Source organism: Nomascus leucogenys, chromosome 8 (assembly GCF_006542625.1).
Source record: "Nomascus leucogenys isolate Asia chromosome 8, Asia_NLE_v1, whole genome shotgun sequence".
Lineage (NCBI taxonomy): Eukaryota > Metazoa > Chordata > Mammalia > Primates > Hylobatidae > Nomascus > Nomascus leucogenys.
In genome coordinates, this window is record NC_044388.1 from 80,586,809 (window position 1) to 80,610,970 (window position 24,162).

The 24,162-nt window shown below is 48.3% G+C and overlaps 1 protein-coding gene across 1 annotated transcript in view; it reads right to left on the reverse strand.

The window, feature by feature from the left end:
• The window catches only part of DNAI1 (dynein axonemal intermediate chain 1), a 60,579-nt gene that overhangs the window by 12,987 nt on the left and 23,430 nt on the right, over nucleotides 1-24,162 (reverse strand). Inside the window, exons 4-14 of the mRNA XM_030818385.1 lie at nucleotides 22,831-22,929; nucleotides 22,553-22,633; nucleotides 18,298-18,424; nucleotides 17,599-17,723; nucleotides 17,235-17,354; nucleotides 16,163-16,222; nucleotides 14,414-14,548; nucleotides 10,549-10,633; nucleotides 6,897-7,014; nucleotides 6,556-6,599; nucleotides 874-1,121 (exon numbers count right to left, since the gene is read on the reverse strand). Coding sequence (XP_030674245.1) covers nucleotides 874-1,121; nucleotides 6,556-6,599; nucleotides 6,897-7,014; nucleotides 10,549-10,633; nucleotides 14,414-14,548; nucleotides 16,163-16,222; nucleotides 17,235-17,354; nucleotides 17,599-17,723; nucleotides 18,298-18,424; nucleotides 22,553-22,633; nucleotides 22,831-22,929 — 1,242 coding nt within the window. The remainder of the gene's footprint in view (nucleotides 1-873; nucleotides 1,122-6,555; nucleotides 6,600-6,896; nucleotides 7,015-10,548; nucleotides 10,634-14,413; nucleotides 14,549-16,162; nucleotides 16,223-17,234; nucleotides 17,355-17,598; nucleotides 17,724-18,297; nucleotides 18,425-22,552; nucleotides 22,634-22,830; nucleotides 22,930-24,162) is intronic.

Sequence of the window (24,162 nt, forward strand, 5' to 3'; positions counted from 1 at the left end):
CAGCCACCCCTGCCTGGGAGTTTCCCCAAATCTAGCCCAGATGGCAGAGGAAAGGCCCTGTGCGGAGTTGAGGAAGCTTGTAGACAAGGACCTGGTCTTTAACATATAGTTGACCCTTGACCAACATGACTTTGAACTACATGGGTCCAACTACACACAGGTTTTCTTCTGCCCCTGCCATCCATGAGACAGCAAGACCAACCCCTCCTCTTTCTCCTCCTCTTCAGCCTCCTCAGTGTGAAGATGATGAGGATGAAGACCTTTGTGATGATCCATTTACATTTAATGAACAGTAAATATATTTTTTCTTCCTTATGATTTTCCTAATAACATATTTTCTTTTCTCTACTTGCCTAATTGTAAGGATACAGTACATAAAATATACATAACACACAATATATGTTATTTGACTGTTGTCAGTAAGGCTTCTGGTCAAAAGTAAGTTATTAGTAGTTACGTTTTTGAGGACCCCAAAGTTATATACAGATTTTTGACTGTGTGGGGGTCAGTGTCCCTCATTCCCACATTGTCCAAAGGCCCACTGTACTCAGCTGGAGCCTGTCAGACCCTGGAGGCTTCTGGCTATGTCTTCTGAGTTACTGATCGCCACATCTAAGAGATCTTCAGCAAAGAGATGGAGGCCCTCCTGAGGGCAGCAGACCCCACCTCTCACTGGAGACCCTCTTGCCTCCTGACTTTCACCTTCTGCCCTTTTCTGCCTTTTCTCACACCCAGATCCTGGCCTGATGGTACCTGCCATCCTCGTTTCCTTGCCTGTGGTCCTCTCCTCCCCAAGCTCCCTCCCTCCTCCAGTGGCTCCAGGCCCTCATGCTGCTCCCATCCCCACCCCTCCCACCCTGGTTCTAGGCTGACCTGCCACACAGGGTCCGAGTGCTTGCCAGACTTGGCTGAGCTGCGGAAGGAGGGCTGGGAGTGGGGCTTCTTGAGGTTGTAAATGGCCACGTTGCCGTCATAGTGGCCCACTGCCACCAGGTAGGGGTGGTCCACGTGGATGTCGAGACACATGATGCCGCTGTCGCTGCTGAACATGTACTCGGGGAAGCTGGGGTTCTTCAAGCTGTAGAGCAGCAGCATGCCCCGACTCTGCTTCATGAAGTCATCTACCCAGGGAAGATGGGCGGCTGAGGTTGGAGGATCCAACTGCCCTGCCTGGGGAAGCGCCCTCACCCCCTACCCCGCTAGATGGGCAAGCCCTGCCCTGCTCTGCATCTGTCAAGAGTGTGGGATTCCTCTCTGGGCTTCATCTTTTCCATCTGTGAAGTGGAATTATGAGATGTGACCTTTCCCTTCTCAGAGATCATGGAAAGATCCAACAACCAATCAAGGTGACCAGGTTTATTCTCCTAATTCTCCCCGAGGTGCAGAAAAGGGGGATGCTGGCTCAAAAGGCTGCTAAGTGAAGAAGGTGTGTGAGCTTGGGAAGGAGCAGAACCCTCAGAGGGGGTTTGGATGCCCAGCCAAAGACAGGCAGCTTTCCATAGATGCCTGGATAATGCCCATGTACCCCTCCCCCCAGCTAAGTGTGGGCTAAGCTTGAACTAACATCGAATTGTCTACAGTGAGTCCCAAACTAGCCACCTATGAGCATATCCCCACAGTCCCAGGTTCAGCCTGAGCCCTAGATCTAGGCATGCTCCCCAGACCCAGAAGTCCCAGGCCAGCCAGTCAGGCTTCCACAGGCCCATTTGGCCTGGGCGCAGCTTTTGGCGATCAACAATGGACCACTCAGCAGAGGCCCTTCTCCCCACCAGCCCCATGTCAAGGGAGTGCCTCCCACTCTTTCTTTCATTTTCTGTGTACTTGGCGCCCATCCTGATATGTAGTCATGAACATAGTCCCAGCCCTCCCGCCACCAGCTCAGTCCTCCCAGCCCCCTCACCAGGCTCAGGGGAGCCAAAGCTGGAGAGGTGGGAGGCTAGTGCAGCCCCCACCTGGGGGCACTCTGCTAAGGCAGAGGGCATGTAGGGGCATCAGGCCAGGTCAGTGGACAGGAGGAAGTAGATGCCACGCTACAGAGACAAGGATACCAGGCCAGCCACTGACAGCAGGCTTCCTCTCTTACTGTGCTGTCCTAAATGAGTCTAGCCCAAGACTGGCTCCAAGACAGCAGCTGTTTAATGACTCCCTTATTAAGTCATGCAAGAGGCACTTGGAGGGGGCGTGTGGTAGGCAGAATAAGGCCCCCCTGCAAAGATGTCCATATCCTAATCCTCTGAGCCTGTAAATATGTCACTTTTCATGGCAAAAGGGATTCTGCAGATTTGATTAAGTGAAAGACCTTGAGATGGAGGAGATTATCCTGGATTATCTGGGTAGACTCAATGTAATCACAAGGGTTCTTATAAGGGAAAGAGGGAAGCAGGAGAGTCAGGGAAGGAGATATAACCGTAGAAGCAGATGTCAGAAAGATTCGATTGCTTGCTGGAAGGGGGCCACAAACCATGGAATGTGGGCAGCCTGTAGAAATTGGAAAGGGCAGGGAAAGGGCTGCTTCCCTGGAGCCTCAAGAGGGAATGCAGCCCTGTTACCACCTGGTTTTGGTTCTGTGAAACCTATTTTGGACTTCTGACCTCCAGAACTATACGATAATTTTGTGTTATTTTAAGCCATTAAATTTGTGGTAGTTTATTCCAGCAGCAACGGGAAACTAATATAGTAGACATTTAGTAGTAGACAATTGACCCAAATCTACTTTAGGAATCAGAGAGACAGGCTCCCACAGATGGCACTTTTTTTTCTGGGATGGTTTGGAAGCCGTCCCTCTAGAAGTCAGCTGGATGGATGCAATGCTCCTCTGCCCTTCTGATGACAATAATGAAACCCTCTCTCCATTTCCCATACCTCAGCCTTGCCACCTGCGACTCCAGGAACAAAAATGCCTCTTGCATTAGGACTTTCACAGTTTCCAAAGGCAGGGGACTAGCCCAAGGCTGCTCTAAAGAAGGGTATCAGTTGCTAGAGGGTTCAAAACCTCAAGCATGGCCCCGAGGCCATGGTGCCGAGCTGGGCTCACCCTCTCGAGCAGCTGGGCTTTTCCAGGCACTCTCATTCGATTAGAAGTCATATTTAAACAGTGTAGAAATAAGAGCAAGGCCTTAGAGACAGAATACATCAAGCGGGACATTTAATTTGATTTAGGGAAAATGAGGCAAACATTTGAGAACCTAAATAACTAACCAGTAATTAAACTAACAACAGGAATGCCCTTGCGTTACAACCCAGCAAGCACAGTGGCCTTTACGGACTGTATTTACAAAGAGACCTGACAACATAATTAGTCCTGTAAATTTTACGCAGCCTGCAGCCGAGGAGTGATGGATTTTGTGTGTGGAGGATGAATGAGGAGAAATGAGGTAGATGAATTTCCATTTTCAGTAAATGAAATTAACACTGCTTAATTAGTGAAGCTGACAAATAAATGATCAGGAAAGATTTAAATCCCTAAAAGTGTATCTCTGGCTTGGGCAGGCCCAGGGACAGGCCAGGATGTAGTGGGACAGAGTGGGAAGGGATTTAGAGCTGGGACTCAGAGCCTGACATTGACCCCTTTTGAGGGTGCTGTCCCCAGAGAGAGGCTGGGCTGGGGAACAGCTGGCTCCCCTGCTCTTCCAATCCGTGGCTCTCTGGGAAGCTTCTTGCCCCATCTCCTGTGTGATAGCCTCAGGACCACACAGAGCATCCTGATCTGTTCCACCATCCATGCCTGGCAGACCATGAGAAGTCCCTGTTTCCCTGCTATGAATTGGCTAATGGGCTGGAAAGGACCCCTTCAGTACAGCCGGCTGACGTCATTGCATCCCAGCAGTCCCAAGGCCATCTCTTCTTGGGCTAGTTCCTTTTCTTCTAACCTTCCTCCACCTGCTTTATACCTACTGACAGCCTCTTTCTCTACTCTGCTGGGAACACGTAGCCTGGCCCTAAGGGGGATCCCAATCTTTGCCCTTTAAGCAGCCTATTGTGCTCACTACCTGGTACCCAGCAGCTATCGAGGGGAAGCAGGTAGGGATGTTTCTGTGCTGTTGCAGGCAATTGCCCAGATTCCCTTTTCTCTACCTGCTTGTTCCTGGCTGGCTCCAAGCAACCTGGCCTCTCCCAGAAATGAGGGAATGGCCATAGTCCTTCCTAGGGTATATACCTACCCCTGCCAAAGTTTTATTTGGCTGAGTCACAGAATAAATATCTGGGAATACCATAAAAAGGAGGTTTATGAAGTCTAGACTCAGCTCACCAGAGTCAAATCCAACAACAAACCCAAATTCTGACTCCAGTGTTTGTCCTCATGGGGCAAAATCTGATTGTGGGAGGGTGGTATCTGGGAGCTTCCAAAGACAGTGTGATGGATGCTGGTGAGACCAGCTGCTCCTCATAGTGACCCCATCCAGCAGCTAGGGCGCCTTCTGTCTGCCCCAGCTTCGCCCTCTTTCTCCCATGGAGGCACTCAAGAGCATGGGACTCCCAGAGGCAAGCTCAGGATGGATGCAGGGGCCTTCCTGAGTCTCAGCACGGCCTGGTTCTATTCAGGCCTCTGCAGGTGGTTCTGAGATATGCAAGGCTCTGGAGAATAGATGCTCATCTGAAAGCCAGCCAACAACCCCTGAGCCAGTGACAGCAAAAGCAAATACCACTGCCGCTGCCACTGGGCCCTGCTCCCTAGGAGACTACCTCTGTCTCCACACCTCCCTTTTCTGCTCAGGCCCCCGGAGGGTACTGCAGGAAAGCTACGAGAAAGAATGACAGACAAATCAGCAATGATTGTCCTTTATGTGTAGGTGGTTCCTCCACTTGGAGCGTGTTTACTTCTCTCTCAAGCGTACCTCACAATAGCCCTGGAATGGAGGCCTGGCAGGTTGTCAGCCTTTCCGTGTCACCAATGAAGAAACCAAGGCTCAGAGAGGCTTCTGGCCACAGGTGTCACTGGAAAGTGACACCCCCACCCCCAGGACTGTAGCTGCCGACAGGTACCACTCAGGCACGTGGATGTAGCTAACGGGATCAAGGAAGGACAAAGAGACCGTTCTCAGGTAAGTGCCTGCCCAAAGGACATTGCTGGGCAGGCTCGAGGTCATCTGCTGGTGGGAGGTGACCTACTCTACTGCTCCTGCCCAAGGCTGCTCAGCCTCCACGACAGCCTTCACATGACCCCGACCAGCTGAGCCTGCTTCCGAACCTGGGTGGGGGGAGAATAGCGCTAAAACTGAAGCAGTTTCCCCTCCCACCTTCTAGGGAGCAACCCCTATATCCCTGCCTCAGACCTGGGCAGAAAGCCTGGGTTTAGAGTAGCCTCACAGGGGGGTCCACACCCACTCCTGGGAGGGCCTGCCCAACCCAACCCCCAGGCCCTGTTCCAGGCCCAGTAGCTGCAGCAGAGGGGGAGGAATGTGCTAGTTCCCTGCCAGAGGGGGAGGGCACTTCCCACTTGGCAGCAGCCTACCCTCAGGAGTGGGGACACAAAGCAGGCATTTAGGGCATCCTCAAAGGCGACCCAGACCACAAGACTGGGAGCAGCTCCAAGGTCTCCTCCTTGAGAGGAATGACAAACACCCCCTCCGCCTCCCCACCCTGGTCAAAGAATGGGCGGACAGGCAGTCTGAGGGGCAGTGACTGGGAGCTTGTATGCCTGCCAGCCAGCAGCAGCTTGGAGAATGGAAAGGTTTTTGTGTTTGCAGAAGCTGATCCTCCCAGCCAGAGAACAAGCTGTTAGCACTGGGGAGCCGAGACTACTGCGAAGTGTAGGGCCCTCTCCCGTTGGGAAGGGGAATGTCCAGGCCAGCACAGCGCTAGGGGCTTCTTCTGGGACCAAGTAACATAAAGGGAAAGCAAATCGCCTGGACACAGTTTCCATTGTGCTGCCTTCCTGCCTCGGGTGGATAACTGGCAGGGGTGGGCACACTCTGGACAGCATTGGGCTCCCAAGGTTCAGGGGATCCCATCCCCCATACCCCCACCCACCCGATCAGGAAGGCCTGAGGAGGAGGCAGGAAGTGGGGGCCTCCATCCCCACTCCACAGTGTGGTTAAGGTCCTGCCATCTCTCCTTGGGATGCCTGCATCAGTCTCCTAACTGGTTTCCTGGCCTCCAGTCTCAGGCCTGCAATGCCTGCAATTCCTCCCTGCACTGGTCATGTCCCTGTCCTTGAATTCCATCAGTGGTTTCCCCTCAGGAGAAGATCCAAGCTTTTTGGAATGGCTTACCAGGCCCTTTGAGGGCTGACCCTGGCCCCCCTAGCAGCTTCATATTCTGCCATATTCTTCATGCCTCCAAGCCTTTGCATATGCAGGTCCCTCTGCCAGAAGTGTTTTCCCCTCTTTCTTCACCAGAATAATTCCTTCAAGGTTCATTGGCACATTCAGCTTAGAATATTCCTTCACCCAGCACTAATTGCCAGTAGGATTGTGGGTCTTCCCCATTAGACTGTGAACCCCCTGCAGGCAGTCATCTTTGTATTTCTTACAACTGGCAAAGAGCTCTGCACAGAGTAGGTACTTAGTGTTTGCTGTTTACATGAGCAAATAAATGAATAGCCAGATCACTTACAAGAGCCATGTCCCACTGCAAACAGATCCCTGTACTTTGGATTCCTACAAAAAAAATATGAATCCATTGGCATAGGAAATGAACATGGCCCTCCTGTGAACAAGGGCCTTCCCATGGGCACTGGTGCCTAAATATACTACAGACATCTATTCTCCAGCTTAGGCCCTCACCACTTGGGAGTCCTGGGGGTGGTCCTGCGATCCCATAAGAATCCAAGTTCCATATTTTTCCATACTGTCACATGTCATACTCAAGATGGTTAAGTGCAGAAGGGGGTACTGGGGGTTTGGGATGTAGAGGGCACTCAGGGGCTCTGCATTTGCTGCAATGCCTATACTTACCAGCAGAGGGCGGTGATGGACAGGCGCTTGGCTTTGTCATTTTGGAATTTCCAGAGCGGCAGCAGGGTACCCACCTGATCCCGGTATTCATCAGCAGGATCCTCATAGTACTTAAAATCTTAAACACACACAGGCAGAGTCAGCCCTGGGACTGCCGCTTTATGGCAAACCCAGGTCCACCACTTACTGTCTATACCTCCTTGGGCAAAACAATGAGCCTCTGTTTTAGAATGGGAATAATAATACTACCTATTTCAGAGTTCTGTTGTGAGGATATATGAATTGAGTTAATATATGCAAAGAGCCTAGAAAAATGCCTGGCACATAGTAAGCTCTATGTGTTAGCTATTGTTACTGTCGTTGTTGTTGGAGGTACATTACAATACACCAGCCAGGTCTACACGGATAAAATCCCAGGTTCGCTGCCCTTGTTCCCATGTGTTTCCCTAGCACTTCAGGAGGCTCCGTTTGGAGCAGCCAAATTTCAAGGGTTCAGCTGCCAGGGGCTGATTAATAGTTCCATTAATTCTGCCTCCTAAATCCCTAAAATGCAGCCCATTTTCATATCCATAGCCAAGCCTCCCTATAATGAAGCTGCCTAGATCCCCCATGGGTTCTCTGAACTCAACTTCATTTCCCGCCCACAAAATTGTCTCTGCCTCCCACTTTCTTTAAGTTAGATAGATGCCCCATCCTCCCACTTGTCTAAACCAGAAATTAGTAATCCTTGACTGATCTGTTTCCATAATTTCTCATATTTTTCTTCTATCTTTTTAATTCATTCGTTTCTCTCCAAACCCATAGCCCCTGCCCAGGTTCAGTCCCCAACATCCATCACCTGTATTATGACAACATCCCTCTAACTGGTCTCCTACCTCTAGTAACTCCTTCTCCAACCCTTGTTTCCCAGAACAATCAGTGTGAGTACAAACAAGGCACCTCACAACACCCCTTTCCTCACTCCACTGAAACCCCCTCAATGGCTCTCCTTGCAGAGGAGATCAAACCAAGAGGGGATCCACGTTATTTCTAGTCAGCTATCCGTGTCCCCTCCATATCAAATCATGCCAATGAGTCCAGTTGTCTCCTGTTTTGGGTGTTTCTACATAGTTTTCCACGTCTAAGATGCCCTGTTCTTCCTGGCAAACTCCTACTCACTCCAGATCCAGATCAAACTCCCCCTCATCTGTAAGGCCTTCATTTTCTTTTGAGCAGAGTTAATTTCTTCCTCTGTTCCAGCCCTGCCTCTCCTCTACCGAAACATCTGTCACACTAGATTGCCTCTATTTATCCTTTTGCCTGTTCTCCCGCACCAGACAGTATCTGTAGAGCAGGACACATATATATTCTCTGAGTCCCCAGTGCCTAGCACAGGGCCAGCCACAAAACAGACAACCAACAACTGTTTAAAGAATGCAGTGAAATTCCTTAACAGAAGTGAAGTAGTTGTTGATCTTCTTTTGACAAAGGGCGACCAATTAGAAAATGAATCCTGTCATTCAGTGAAGCCAAGAACATGCCCAGGCATTGCCCTGACATCTCCTATAGTGCCCATACCTTGAGGTTGTGGGACTTCACTCAAACCTCAAAAATGTCTCAGAACAAAAAAGATTCAAGTGGTCAGAGAGGCGTGAGCCTTGATTACATCAGAGATTCCCCAGCTTGGGTTATCTTTGAAAATACTTCAATTCAGAGCAGAGATTAATTGGTAACACTTCTCTATTTTCATGTCTCCTTCATGATTACACTTTCCCAAAGGGAAAGGAGTATGCAATTAAAAAAATCAAAGTTCAATGCATTTTTATGTGACTGTGTTCTTATAAATGAAAGTGGTTCACCAAGGCCAATTTCTCCATGGATATTAATCAGGTTTGCAGCCCTTTGGTGGGCCACTTGCAGAGGCTGGGTTTCAAGAAGCCACGCTGTGTGAGTGACAAACTCATTCACAGCTGCTGTGTACTTTGACAGCTTTGAAAAGCACTCAAGGTCGTTTTCCAGCCTGAATGATAATGAGGGGGCTTGTTTAGGCTGCTGGTTTTGGCAGCCCTGGTTTCTGTGTCCCATGGGTGAGCAATGAGCATCAAGTCACCAAGAAGAGCCCTAGGCTGTCAGCAAAGGAGACCAGCCAGCATCGAGGAGCTGCCAACTCTGGGAAGGCAGCTGCTCCAAATAAATGCACAACCTCTTAGGGAAATACAAGCCACTTGGGAATGTGCTGTTCATGCCATGGGAAGGATTCCGTTTCCCTGACACTGTCAAAGACACCAGAATTTCCCAGGCCCCCAGGATTTAAGCATTTCTGAATCAATCTCTTTCTTCAACTCATCACTAATTAATCACCAGGATAGATCTATTGAGTGTGTTTATTTAAAATGTCTCTTCCAGCTCAGTGGCTTTGCAGCCTAGCGGTGAAGTGCTTAGGTGATGGATCCAAGGGGCCTGTGTTCGAGTTCTGATTCCGCCACTCACACTTCACACTAGCTGTGACTTTGAAAAAGTGGCAACATCCCAGCCTAAGTTTCTCATCTATAAAATGGAGATAATAATGGTATTCACCTCACAGTGTGGCTGTCAGGAACAAACAAAATAATAACACGTAAATTGCATAGCACAATGCCTGACACACAGGCTACTCCCAGTGAATGCTGGAGCTTGTTTCTCACTATTATAACTGTTCCCCTTTCTCCATCCCTTAAGACACAGGCTAGGTCAGGTGTGGTAAGGCCCATTCCACCCCACATTTGAGCCTCACCTCCACCTCTGCCCTATATTCTACACAATCACATCCTCCTCCAGCCTTGCTCTCATCGGGCTGTGTCCCTGCCTAGAAAGTTTCAGTTCTCTGAACTGTCTGCAGAGATAGGTCACATTCCTTGCATGATATTCAAGGCCCTTCATTAATGGGCTCCAACAACCTCTTCCGCCTGAACTCTCATCTCTTTTCAATGAAGATCCTGTTTGGGTCAGGGAGCCTGCTGTCCCTTGTCCCCAGAGTCCCTTCCTATTCAGTTTCACTGCCAAGACACTGCTCATGCCAGCCCTGTCCAGAACATCCTCCCTGTAGCTATCTTCTCTCACACACTCTGCTTCTCCCTTGGCATCTAGCTAAGCCCTCTCCAAAGCCTTCCATAACTACTCCCACTCATCCCTCACTTTCCTTCTCTCCTATGTGAGGATCCCCAGAGTGGTTTCTGTCTACCCCATACATTCTGGCATTTATAGCATTCCCAAGGTGCTCTGAGTAGAGGACAGAGCATAGAATGAGGAAGCTCGAGACCTCTATTTGGGTCCTCTCTGCCACTCACTAGTTAGGTGGCCTTAGCCTTATCTTCCTCATGTGTACAGTATGGGCAAGTCTCTGCTCCGTCTGCCTCCCAGGGTTATCAGGAAGATGAGATTGGATCACCAATGTGCAGGTATTCTTTGCTGCACCATTTCCAGTTCTCATCAGTATATACATTGTTTCTTATGCCATCAGTCATGGTTAATCCACATAAGTCTTGTCTTCCCAGTGACATCCAGAGGATGGAGGGATTATTTTTTCTCCGCTTGCACCTATAGGAGCTAGCATGAGACACCCAAATAACCCAAGCTTTTATGAGAAATTTTTAATTCAGGCAATAATAGTGGTTGCCAGAACTTCAACTCTTACCTTGAGCAATGTCATCGTATGTATTCTGGTTGACCATCCGCTCCATGATTTTAGCAGCGTGGGACAGTTTGATGATATCATCAGTCTGTGGGGGTACAGAAACTTCAAGTCCTCATAAACCAGCACTTGGCAAGGTCATATGTCCTGAGCCATGTCACACTTGCAATTGATTCAGCAGTACCTCTCTGACACTACTCACCCCGGATAGCTCTGTAAAGGTTTCTCTGCATGTCTCAAGGCCCAGCTCATGCCACTACCCTCTTCTAGGAACTCCTACCTCACAGGTGGCACAAAGGGTCTGAGCTGATATACTTGGCCCCTGGGTACAACCTGCTTCATGCTTTCATTCTGGACTTGTTTTGGAGAAGGCCTATCTCTGAGCACAAGACAGGGCATTGAAGAGAGCCCAGGGTCTGCAGGGGAGAGCAGACAAGGGCAGGTTGGAGCCTTCTTTGGTGGAGACAGAAAAGTTTTACCAGCTCAGAGAGTGAAAGACTCCCATTAAAGGCCTCAGAGATCATCTGGTTTTATCCCTTACTCAGTCACAGGCTGAGAAAGGCACGAAGGCCCAAAGAGGGGAGAGACATGCTTACATACATGGAGTACAAGGCAGAACTGAGACTCCTAATTCCAGGCCCTCCCCACAGCCCAGACCAATGGGAAAGCAAGAAGCTTAACTTCAGGAAAACGTGACTCATCTTGAACCAAAAGGAAGCTTGCCATTGTGTGAAATTCCATAAATCCCCAAGATGAGGTGCTTGGCAGGTTGACAGAAGAGCAAAGAGTTTGGGACTAACAGGAAAGGCCCAGAGGGCTTAGGGCAGGTGGCAGGAGTGAGCCAGCTGAATGGGCAGCCCTCCAGGGTGGGGCCAGGGGGCCAGGCCCATGGCTCCCAAAGATTCAAGGTCTCAGAAACAGCAGCATCAGGTAGCGGTCAAAAGGATGGGTTCTAGAGCCGCACAGACCTGCACTCCTATCCCATCCCACCAAAATTAGAACCCAGTGGCAACCTCTAGCAAGTTACTTAGCTTCTCTGAGTCTTACAGTCCCCCTGGTAAGTGGAGGCGGATGGTGGCATCTGCCTCATCAGGTCATTGTGATGGTGAAATGTGATAATACATGTTAGTGTTTAAGCCGGTTCCCGGTGGTGATGGTGTCAGAGGAAACATGCAGAGTAGTGCAGCGGAGGGTTATGAAGTCAATTCTGGGGAACTGACCTTTGAGGACCTTTTGCACGCCTGAAAGAGACTCCAAGTTTATCTTAGAAAACTGACCAAGGAGGGCATTCATTGGAGTCTTGCAGTCACAGACCTCAGAGTTCACCTGGTTCCAGCTACGCTCTCTATTCTCTGACCCAGAGCGGGAATCCTCTCCCCTTAGCAGCTTCCTGGCAAGTGTGACTCCCCCCAGGTCAGGCAGTGTTTTCTGTGGCCAGATAGCCAGTTAACTGAAACTCCCTCCCTGCATCTTCTACCTATGGGCCCAACTCTGTCCTCTGGCCACAAGGAATTGGATGCTTGGTGATAGCTCCTTTGAGGTAGGAAGACACAGCCACATGCCCTCAAGTTAGCACTTCCTCGGGTGACTCCTCCCAGCTCCATCAGTCATGAAATGGCATATCAATAACAATAGCTACCATTTATTGATCAGTAGCACAAAAGTGTTATGTTAGGGGCTGCACTGTATTATCTCGGGTTCTCATGAAAATCTTGCAAAGTAGGTATCATTAGGGTATCTTTACAGATGAAGAAACTGAGGTTTCAGAAAAACTGAGCTAACAAATGGCAAAGCCAGGATATAAATCCAGGTCTGTAGGTTCCAGGGTCCATGATCTCAGACCCACACAGCCAGCCAGTGCCTCCCCAGTCTGACCACTCCTCTCCTGGCTCTGGGAGATGCAGGTTTCCAGTTGTGTTCTAAGGAGAGTGTTGTGGGCTGTCACCTCCCTTGTCCCAGATACTATGCCACTGGAGCAGCCACACATCTTTATTAGTTCTGACTGAACTTGCAGGCTGTGAGCCCTTTCCTCCTTTCCTACCTAATTATTCAGATCAGACAAACGTGCATTGATTTCTGTGCATTCACCCAAATCATTAATGAGACAGAGACCTGAGGTCCACCAAGGAGGCCCTTCCTATAGGATATCATGAAGTTTTTATCTTTTCTCCCCTCCAGCACATTTGAGTTTTCTACCCACATAATCAGACCCCATTCTTTGAGGAAGGGGTGTCACTCTGTTCAAGCACTGGGCCTGGGCAATAGGGAAGGTGACTGCCTCTCCCACTGTGTCGCACAGACAGCCTGGCCCAGTACTTGAAATTTCTAATTATTGCCTTGGGGAGAGGGTGCACAGCAAGGCATTCACTGGGTGGGCTGGGGGAGGGTGTCCTGCCTCCCATGTGGACTCTTGGTCCAGAGGGCTGGAATCTGCTTGTACCATAGTCTTCCAAGTCAGCTAAGCTGGAAGAGTCCAGTGTGATGGACAGGGATGGTCCCTCATCCCCGAGGATGTTAGACACCAACTCTGGCAAGGCTTAGAAGACACAGGTCAGATTCTAGTCTCAGCCACAGGGACTTTTCTTCTGGTTTCTAGGTCCTGGTGATTATAGTTGAGGTTTCTGCAACCATGGGTCCCAGCACAGAGCTCATAACCCCTGATGGATCTTCATGTGAACCCTGACTTAGGCCAGTGGCCCCTGTGAAGCCTCTAACCTCTAGAGAATGGATCAGGGGAAGCCAAGGGTCTGCACAGAGTAGCAGGGCAGGGGCTCCATCTTTCACCTCAGAGTTCCAGTACCCAGCACGGCCATGATCACTAGGTACTTGGTCAGTGACTGAATAAAACAGCATTGGGACAGTTCCTATAAAGCCAAGGCAGGGGACCCTCAAACTTCCCCTAAAATGTGACATGATCAGGATAATGAAACAGAATTAAGCGAGAGTGGACACACCTCAGGCATAGGAAGCAGCACTTCCTTTAACTGGTCCAGCTTCAATTCTGGAGTGGAGCAGAACCACTTCCCCGAGAGCAGCCATGGGAACTCTCCGAGGTGCTGAAACCAGCCCCCAGATTCCTGTGGACATTGTCCCTCCCATGCCACTGCAAGTCAAACCCATCCTGATCCACAATGGGACTCTAGTTCCTGATCCAGATTTCTGTCTGTTAAAGGGACAAATGTGGCCCTTCAGCGTCTCCCTGTGGTGACGCTCCCTTCAGTGACTCCCTATAGTTGCATCACTGTGACTCCCATGATGATCCCCAAACCTATGCTGGCTAGACCCACAGTGAGCCCCCCAACCATGACCTTTATAATGACTTCTACATGGCTCTTCATGGAAAATCTAGCCCAGGGTGGCCAAATCCATTGGCCTAGCATTGATGGTACCTATGATCATCTCTGATCTGGCTCCTGGCCCTGAAGATTCACCTACAGTATAGGACACAAGTAAACCCAAGTACTAAAAGTGAAAAAACATCTCACTTTCCCAGATCCTATAAGCCCTTGCTGAGGGAAGTGGTGTCTTATCCTCACAACCCACCCCCATCCTGAGCAGACTCCCCAGCTCTTCCAGAAGGCATGTAGTGCTTTCAATAAGGAATATGTCTTCTGTTACCCTCTAGCTCAATAATTCTGAAATACTGCCAGCCTCCAGATCTATCTTACTTGGGGAGAGGTATGGAATGCTAGAGGCAGCTGTAGCTCTCCTCACATCTTCCCCTAAGGAAAGAACTATTTATACCTCAACATTAGCCCCTGACTTAAGTATCTGTGAACCCCTCCCAGACAGCCAGGCTTCTGTCTACCCAGAAGCCAAGGCCTCATTCAGAAATTCTGTGGCAGAGCTGTAGGAACTAACAACAAACCTGAGACTCCATAGATGTCAGCTTCCTCATGGCCATCTTCCCTGACTTTTTAGCCACTGGGGTCTTTGCCTTCTCCTTCTCTTTGGTCTTTTCCTGCTTCTCAAGTTCCTCTATGTAGGCATCATAGATCTTCCACTAGGCAAGGGTGAGATAAGAAGGATCATTGTAAGGTGCAATTTTTACCCAGACAGCTCTTTTCAGCCTTCAAGATTTAAGGAATTGGTCATGTTAACCCTGGCAACAAGCGTCTTCTACTTGGCCCATTGGAATTATGTATTCAATACCTGTCTTCCCTACTAACCATCAGCTCTGGAACAAGAATGAAAGAGTTCTAAGGACATCTCTGTGCTGGGCTTACATATCCTGAAACCTAGAGGCTGGGTCTTCAGGTGAAGATCAATATTGTTCTAGCACGCAGCCCCCGGCAGGCAGAACAAATGGGCAAACATCAGGCTAGTTCCCATTTTTGTTGGTGATTTAAAAGACTCTGAACTAGAACATTTAAAAAAATGTTCTAGGCACAGTGGCTTACACCTGTAATGCCAGCACTTTCGGAGGCTGAGGCAGGTGGATTGTTTGAGCCCAGGAGTTCAAGACCAGCCCAGGCAACATGGCGAAACTCCATCTCTACAAAAAATACAAAAATATGCCAGGTGTGGTGGCATGCCCCTGTGGTCCCAGCTACTCAGCAGGCTGAGGTGGGATGATCGCTTGAGCCCAGGAGGCAGAAGTTGCAGTGAGCCAAGACCGTGCCACTGCACTCCAGCCTGGGTGACAGAGCAACGCCTTGTCTGAAATATATATATATATATATACATATCCCCACCCCCACCCCGGACATGGCATAAACATACTGGCTCGGGCTGGCTGTCTATGGCACTGACCACACCTCAGCATTAAAAGGAGATAAGCAAAAGGTAGGGGAACATTTGCTAAATGGATCTGACAGGAAGAGAAGCCCAAAGATAGTAGCAGAGGAAGCAGCAAGGATCTGGGGCTGGGCAAATGCCCCCGATCACACCGTGTGCTCCCTACAGCTGGGCAGTCACTGCCACCTGGAGGTCAGATAAGCAAACCTTACATTTAATAATTCCCCCAGTCTCCTATTCCACATTGCAAAGTACTCCAATCTTTGTTATCTCATTCAGACCCTCCAACAACTCTGTGAGGCAGCTTGTCATCCTCTCTTTAGAGAGAAAGAAACTGAGACATTAAAAGTGACATGGTTTGCTCAGGATCTTAAAGTATGAACAGAAAATGTGAGGTCTGAGATCAGGTCTCCTGGCACCATATCCTGTTCAAATAAGTGTGGCCATCCAGGAGGACTTGAAGGGGGAGGAGGGGGGCTGCAGGAACACTGCAGGCTGCTGGGAGGGCAGGGTCAGAGTGCTAACACTTTGGAGTCAGTCACAGAGTCACAGGGTGCCACAGGTTCCAGACAGTCCATGGAAGCAAATGTTCTCCCCTGGCCATGGAAGAAGCTCCATCCAGAAGCCATGCCTGTTTCCAGCTTGGACAACCTTGCCCTTGAGTCATGTGGCTGGCCCACAGCTCACTGGATAGGGACCTACTGTCTAATGTACCTGGTGTTCAGAGCCTGGATGCTCAGGACAGTGAGCAGGGAGGCAGGCAGATGAGGAGGGCAGACTGCCAGAGGAGCCCTTGACCCAGTGTTGCCTTTGCTGCTAAATGAGGAAAGGATACATAGAGGTGGGTGGTAAGGGGTTTCAGGCTGGCCCAGGGTCTTACCTGATTGGCTGTGGCTGAAAAGTTTCTCCTGGGAGGAGGCTCCATCTGGCATTCTCGATCCTACAGAACAAGACAACAGGAGATCCACAAAAAGCCCTCAACTCCTTCTTACTTAATCCAACAGTATATCTTTGAGAGAAGCATTTTTGTTGGGGCTGATGGAGGTGTGGGACACAGAGCTGGGGAAGTAAAGAGGGGCTTGGGTGAATAACTGAATGATGCATTCAAAGCCCATATTGTGTTCCATTCTGGCCTCCTTCAGAAGAAGTATAAGCTGGAAAGCAGGGGCAGGGAAGCCTGACTGTGCCCATTTTAACCAAGATACAGTCCAAGTGGGGGATGAATAGACCTGCAGGATGCCAGGCCAGGGCATAGAGGTCAGCCTCTATCAGGCCATCAGACTAACACCCCTTGCCCTGAGAAGGCCTCTCTAATATGAGGGTCTCTGGCTCCACCAGGGGAATGTGCCCCCTTCCCATTGTGTATCACCCAGATTAACAAATGTCAGCACAGGGACCACACAGGGTGATGAGGCACTGTCAAAAACTCACCCTGTAGACCTTGCCCTCCATCTGTAGATTCATTTCTGTAGAACCCTCCCCTTATGCATGAGTCTCTCACCTGAAACCCTGAGAGGCTCCCTCAGCCTGGTTTTCAAGAGCCTCTCTTATGAGTCAGGGAAATTTCTGGCCTTTGCCAGCTGGTCTATCACAGAAATCATCAATTTCAGTTGAACTGGCTCCTAGGCCTCCTGTTCCCTGAACACACTGTGGCCTCCCCTCCCCTCCCAAGTCCTAATTTCTACCCCTCTACAAAGCCCAGATCCAGTTGAAGCCTTCCAGTGGAGTTTTGGGAGCTCTAGCCTCCATGTTACTCCCTCTAAACTCCTGCCTGGATAGCTTACAGAGACCTGAATGCATGCTCTCAGCTCTCCTTGGGGAGATAAACTGTAGCATCTGTTGTCCTGTCACCCCGGCCAGGCTGAGGTCTGCTAGGGCCAGGGTCAGGCCTGCTTCTTCCCTGCCAGGCACAGTGAAGAGCTGCAAAGGGGCTAGGGTGGGGGCTGCTCTACCCGGAGAGGGTTGTTGAAGGTCTGTGAGGCCCTCTCACTGAAGTTGAACTGGTTAGTGAGCTTTCGCTCCTGGGGCTGCTTAGGAGTCATCAATTCTTCTTCAGTCACTTTTTCAGCTGCCTGAAAATAAAGACCCAGAGGATCAGGACTCAGCTGTGAGAAGGCGGTAGAAAACCGGGAGATGGGGCAAGTCCTGTCCTAGGATAGGACAGAGGTAGGAGAGAGTGATGCTGCCAGACACATTGGCACCTGCAGCCTCTATTCTCACCTTTGGTCTCCCTCCTCCTTTCCCAAGTTACCCATGAAGCCTCCATCCACAGCTTGAGCTGGAAGAAGAGGGACACAGAGCGATATTATACTGTACCCCAGCTGCAGGCACATCTGTTTGACTCCCAGGCTCAGTTTCTAACTCCTTGGGCTCTTCATCTTCTTCGAGATTTTCTGTTTCTGAAATCACCTTGGCAGACTCCTGAGAACCTTGGTAGGATACTGCCAAAGAGTTCAAAGTCTAAGCCTGCTCTCCCAATCTGTGGCAGGGAGGGCTTTCTTGGTTTCTGCTTTTCAGACACTACCTATCCCTGGGGTTGTCCTTGGCCTGAGTGTCATGGGTTAGCTCCCTGACCTATTCAGGACAGCCAGCTATTGGGCTTTTTTTTTTTTTTTGAGACAGAGTCTCGCTGTGTCGCCAGGCTGGAATGCAGTGGTGGCACAATCTCAGCTCACTGCAACCTCTGCCTCCCAGGTTCAAGTAATTCTCCTGCCTCAGCCTCCCGAGTAGCTGGGAGTACAGGCACGCACCACCAGGCCCAGCTAATTTTTTGTATTTTTAGTAGAAACAGGGTTTCACTGTGTTAGCCAGGATGGTCTCAATCTCCTGACCTCATGATCCGCCTGCCTCAGCCTCCCAGAGTGCTGGGATTATAGGCAAGAACCACCCTGCCCGGCCTGGAGTTTATGTTAGTAGAGGCTCTGCAAAGTTCTGGCTTAGAGGTATACTCCCTAGAGTGACCAGAATAAGGGAACAGGCTCAGGGCTGTAGCTTCAGGACGGCCCAGAGTCCTACCTGCCACTAATTCATCACGGTAATGCTGCCGCCGTCCTTCATCTGAGTCTTTGGGGATCAGGTTCCCAACCTGGGTGTAGTGAACTGCCAGTTGGTTCACAAAGCCAATAGGCTTATATGTGCCTTCCTAAGAAGAGAGGGGCTGAGTCAGACCAGGGATCCCTAAAAGAGCTGGAGTCACAATGTAATCTGCTTTCATTCTCTAAGATCAAAGACAGTCCATCTTTGTTAAAGGAAATGTAACTCACCAAATCCTCAGTTAATCTGAAGATTTCACTGCATTTCCGTTTAAAGAAAAGGAAGAGAAGGCAAATGAAATAAAATCTTTTTTAAAGTTATCATCAAGGATTTATTTTAAAATACCTTGCCTTTCCAACCTCGAGTGGCTCCAGATTTGCCTATCACTGGCTTATATGTCTTGTCTCCTACTTCCATGCCAAGGGTTTCTAGTTCACTTGCCATACCACATATCCTGGGCAGATAGAGTCATCAAACACACCTGGCATAGCCCTCTCTCCACTGTACTTAGTGGATTCTAAGGCTGGATAGATCCTCAGAGACAACCCCAATCCCCTAGTTCCATACAAGAGGACCATGGAATTCTAGAAAAGATACGGGTTGGCATTTGTCCGGGTCACACAGCAAATGAGAAGCAGGATTAGGCTTACAGCCCAGGTCATTTTGTTCATCCATTCTTGAAATAATTTTTGAACAGCTTCAATGTGCCAAGTATTTTCCAGGTGCCTGGGATATAAAGCTGAGAAAAAGTAGACACAATCCCTTATTTCACAGAGCTTATAGTCTGGTTCCTGCAGATAGCCTCCTCATTGATCAGCACCCTTGCAACCACTAAAATTGACTTAGAGACTGGAGATCTCTTCCTTCTTTTAAAACAGATATGCAAATCCTTTTCAAGCCATATAGAAACTATGTTTGTATGGCACACTACGGTAAACTCACAGTAGAGGAAACCAGTTCATGGGGTGCAGCTGCACAGATCTCCCTGCCCCTGGAGGGCTGGAAGGATCGCCATCACACAGGTTGGAAAGCTCTGTATTTAAAAGTCACCACGGAGCCCTTCCTCTTTCAGTAACTCAGATGTATGGGAAGATGAGACAGCGCAGTGGTTAAGAGCATGGTCTTTGGAGGCAGGCAGAATTGGGTTTGAATCTTTATTCTGCTGCTTCTTATCTTCATGACTTTGGGCTTAACCACTCTAAGCCCTAAGTTCTTCATCTACAAAAGAAGGCTAATACTATCTAATTTGCATGATAATTGTAAGTATTAAAAATAATAAAAACAACCTATTAACACAGTGTGTGACACATAATAAATGCTCAATATTAATATTCAATAAAATAGTAACTATTTTCATGATGAAGATTCCCAAGGGAATAAATTACCCTTACAGTTTTATTTGAGATTTCACCTTCATCCTGTCCCCAGTGGTTGACTGGGATCCTCCTCTTCAGTTTAGGAATGAAACCCAGACTCCATTGCTTCTGTGAGGGGAGGGAAGGCATGCCTAGATCAGAACCATCTGCCTCCCTACTCCACCACATCAAAGGAAAGTAGCAGCTTTGGGGACCTAAAGCTCTTTTGGGACCAATGAGATGGAAACCAGCTCTGTGGGAAGATGCCACCAGTCATGGGAGGCTGTTGGAAGGTTGGGTAAGGTGAGCTTTCCCAGGAGACTTGGGCTCCCAAATGAGGGGCAAGAAGAGTACGCTGAAATTGACAAGGCAGGCCGGGCACGGTGGCTCATGCTTGTAATCCCAGCACTTTGGGAGGCCGAGGCGGGCGGATCACGAGGTCAGGAGATTGAGACCACGGTGAAACCCCGTCTCTACTAAAAATACAAAAAAAAATTAGCCGGGCGTGGTGGCGGGCGCCTGTAGCCCCAGCTACAGCTACTCGGAGAGGCTGAGGCAGAAGAATGGCGTGAACCCGGGAGGCGAAGCTTGCAGTGAGCCGAGATTGCGCCACTGCACTCCAGCCTGGGCGACAGAACGAAACTCCGTCTCAAAAAAAAAAAAAAAAAAAAAAAAGAAATTGACAAGGCAATGCCAATCCTCTGCCTGTAGTGTGCTTCCCATGGTCAGCACACTGAGTCCTACAGAGGTCCTCTTTCAGATGTCAGAAGAACAGGAGCCCATAGAGTGTACTGTGCTCCAGCATAACATCAGGGAGGATAAGGCAGCTTCCCTCTGACCTTTTCAGGCTGCCCAAGGGAAGCCATTCGCAAAACTCACAAGTAGCACCTTTCAAGAAATGTGTCTGGGGCCGGGCGCAGTGGCTCATGCCTGTAATCCCAGCACTTTTGGAGGCCGAGGCAGGCGGATCACGAGGTCAGATGATTGAGACCATCCTGGCTAACATGGTGAAACCCTGTCTCCACTAAAAATGCAAAAAATTAGCCGGGTGTGGTGGCGGGCGCCTGTAGTCCCAGCTACTCGGGAGGCTGAGGCAGGAGAATGGCATGAACCCAGGAGGCAGAGCTTGCAGTGAGACGAGATTGTGCCACCACTGCACTCCAGACTGGGCAACAGAACGAGACTCAGTCTCAAAAAAAAAAAAAAAAAAAAAAAAGAAACATTTCTGGATTTGTTTCAGCCTCTTTGTGTAGGGGTTGACTACACAATCTTAAATAAGAAGCAGTGTGTTCAAGAAATCTTTCACAAACAGTCACACACAAATGTTCATAGCAGCATTAGTCATAATAGCCAAAAAGCAGAAACAATTCAAATGAACATCAACTGATGAATGGATAAATAGAATGTAGTATATTCATACAAGTGAATATTATTTGGCAATAAAAAGAAATGAAGTAGCGACACATACTACAACATGAATTGAAAACATCATGCTAAGTGAGACAAGCCAGTCACAAAAGACCACATGGTGTATAATTCCACTTATATGAAACATCCAGAATAGGCAAATCTATAGAACAGAAAATAGTTCAGTGGTTGCTGAGGGCTGGAAGGGATGGAAGACTGAGGCAGAACAGCTAAGTGGCTTGGGGTTTCCTTCGGGGGAAGTGAAAATGTTCTAAAATTGTGGTGGTCATTGTACAACCCATAAATATACTAAAAGCCACTGAATTGTACACTTTAAGTGGGTGAATTGTATAGTATGTAAATTAAATATCAATAAAATTTTCAAAAAAACAAAAAAAGAAATTCTTCTTGTCTTCAGGAAAGAGGACGGGGAGAGAGGGAGGTTTCATTTTGACTGTGTTTTCATTGTTTTTTGAATCTTTTGAAATTTGCACCATAGGTTTCTATTATATTTTCAAAATATTATACATATATATTTTAAATTTTTTTTAAAGAAGCAATGTAATGTTGCTTTGGAGTCAGACAAACTAGTTGAAATCTTGCTTTGAATTCTGGTCATGTGACTTTTGTAATTCGTTTATCTAATTTAATCTAAGTTTTCATAAAATTAGAATATTAATAGTCCCTGTACCAAAGAAATGGGAGGATTATATGAGATATTTCATGTAAAAAACCTAATATAGGACCTGACACTGGCACACAGTAAGCATGGAACAAATGGGTCTCAGAATAACGAAATAGGAAACATGCACCTCTTCCACTGCAGCTCAAATGTACTCGGAAATTCTCTTCAGTTCATACCCACAGGAGCTGACCTTGCTATAAGTGAAAAGAGTATTGTCCCCTATATAGGCATACCAGTATGTGTCTACCAAGTCAGAACTTACCCACCCACGCCATGTGTACTAAAGGAGGGCCCTGAGGAGGTCACCAGCCTGTCTGGCTGTGATGTCAAGAAACGCTGAGACTGGAACCTGCTAGAACTTCTCCAGTGGGGCTGGGGGTGGGGAGGGGAGAAGACCAGCTCCTTTTGTCTAGAGGGAAATTGTACTCCATCCAGATGCCTGGCTAGAGTAAAACTCAGCTTTTGAAGACTCAATAGTTTATGTTAGTGAAAAATGTGTTACATATATCAGAAAAGCATTTTTCTAACCAAATGATTCATTTCAAGGTTCTTGAAAAGACTGGCTCTGCAGGACACTTAAGACCACAATTAGCAAGACTGCAAGGGAGATTTATAAAGAAATTTCAAAAACTTCTAGAAAACTCCATGTGAAATCTGAGGATTCTAGCCAAGGACCTCAGTTTAAAAGTGCTCTCCTCTAGAATTACTGAGAGGCTTTTGCAATGTAGCAAGTCGCTGTCACTCCAAGGAGATGGGTATAGATGCCCCTGCCCAGGAGGGGATGACTTACTTTGAAGCTGTACCTGACAATGTTCTGGGGTGCGTGTGGGTTGTTGGCTGTCAAAATCCGAGTGAACTCCTCCTTTAATTCCTGAGGGAGAGAAATACCAAGACAGTCATACATCAAGGCCCCCCAACCCTATCTGAGGCTTAGGAGGATCCCCCAGAGTATCAAGCAGACATCTCACACCCAGGTTCTGGGCAAGCTCCCAATCATGTACTATGGAAGAACACATCTCCGAAACTGGAAGAGGTACAAGGAGCAAGGACAAGAGGCTACTCACTCACCGCATCGGTCAACTCCAGCTGGTCAGGAGGTCTAACTATGGCTTTGGATTGGGCCCATTCATCTGTGCCTTCTCCCACTTCAGTCCCTGAATCTTCATCCTAGACAAAAACCTCACATGAGGCTTGGGAGTGTCTGTTCTGCTTGGACAAGCATACAGGAAGCCCCTTCATTCACAAACACTCCCAGAAGCCAAGCTCTGCCCCTTGTATGTAGAATACAAAATGTACAACATACCACTCATGAAAGAGTCCAAAAGAACTGCTCAGGCCAGAGTTCTCATTGCCTGGAAGATCCTGGCCACCTCTGCCCTGGTGGTCAGGCTTAGCCGGAACTTGGAATGTTGTGGTAGGCCTCTGGCCCCAGTAGTGGGACCAGAAGAACTGGTTCCTCCCTATTGCCTTCTGTAAAGCCCAGAAGCTAATGTTTAGGACCAACAGCCAAAGGCAGTACTTTATGCAAAGTGGTTTAGACATCAAGAAAGGATGACAAGCTGTTACTTCAACTCTAATTTATATTTTATCTTCCCAACTGCCACCTTAAGGTTACTCAATACTCTCTGTACTTAGTTACTTTAAGCCTCACAGTCCCATTAGGTCCTTGGAGCAACAAAATCAAGGACTAGAAGGTTTGCCTTTCCCTGGTAGACACTTAAACATCTTGCCAAAGTGGCCCATGACATATTTTTTTAAATGTTCACCCTCACTAACAATCAAAATTATACAAAATAAAACAATGCATTTTTTTCACTATAAAATTGGCAAACTATAAAACAACCAAAACTAATATCCAGCATTCATGAGGCTGTGGGGAAATGAGCTCTCACAAATTAGTCTAACCTTTCTAAAAACCAATTGGAAAATATTTATCAAAGCCTAACAACTGTTTATACTCTTTGACCCAAATTTGTACATGTAGGAATTTATATTAAGGAATATGCCCAAAGATTTAGGTGCACTGATGTTTGTTAGAGGATTGATAATAACAGTGAAAAAGGAAACATTTATTTTTATTTTTATTTATTTATTTATTTGAGATGGAGTCTTGCTCTGTCACCCAAGCTGGAGTGCAGTGGCACGATCTCGGCTCACTATAACCTCCACCTCCTGGGTTCAAGCAATTCTCTTGCCTCGGCCTCCCGAATAGCTGGGACTACAGGCATGCACCACCATGCCTAGCAAATCTTTGTATTTTAGTAGAGATGGGGTTTTGCCACGTTGGCCAGGCTGGTCTCGAACTCCTGACCTCAAGTGATCCGCCTGCCTTGGCCTCCCAAAGTGCTGGGATTACAGGCGTGAGCCACCACACCCAGCCAAAAAAGGAAACATTTAAAT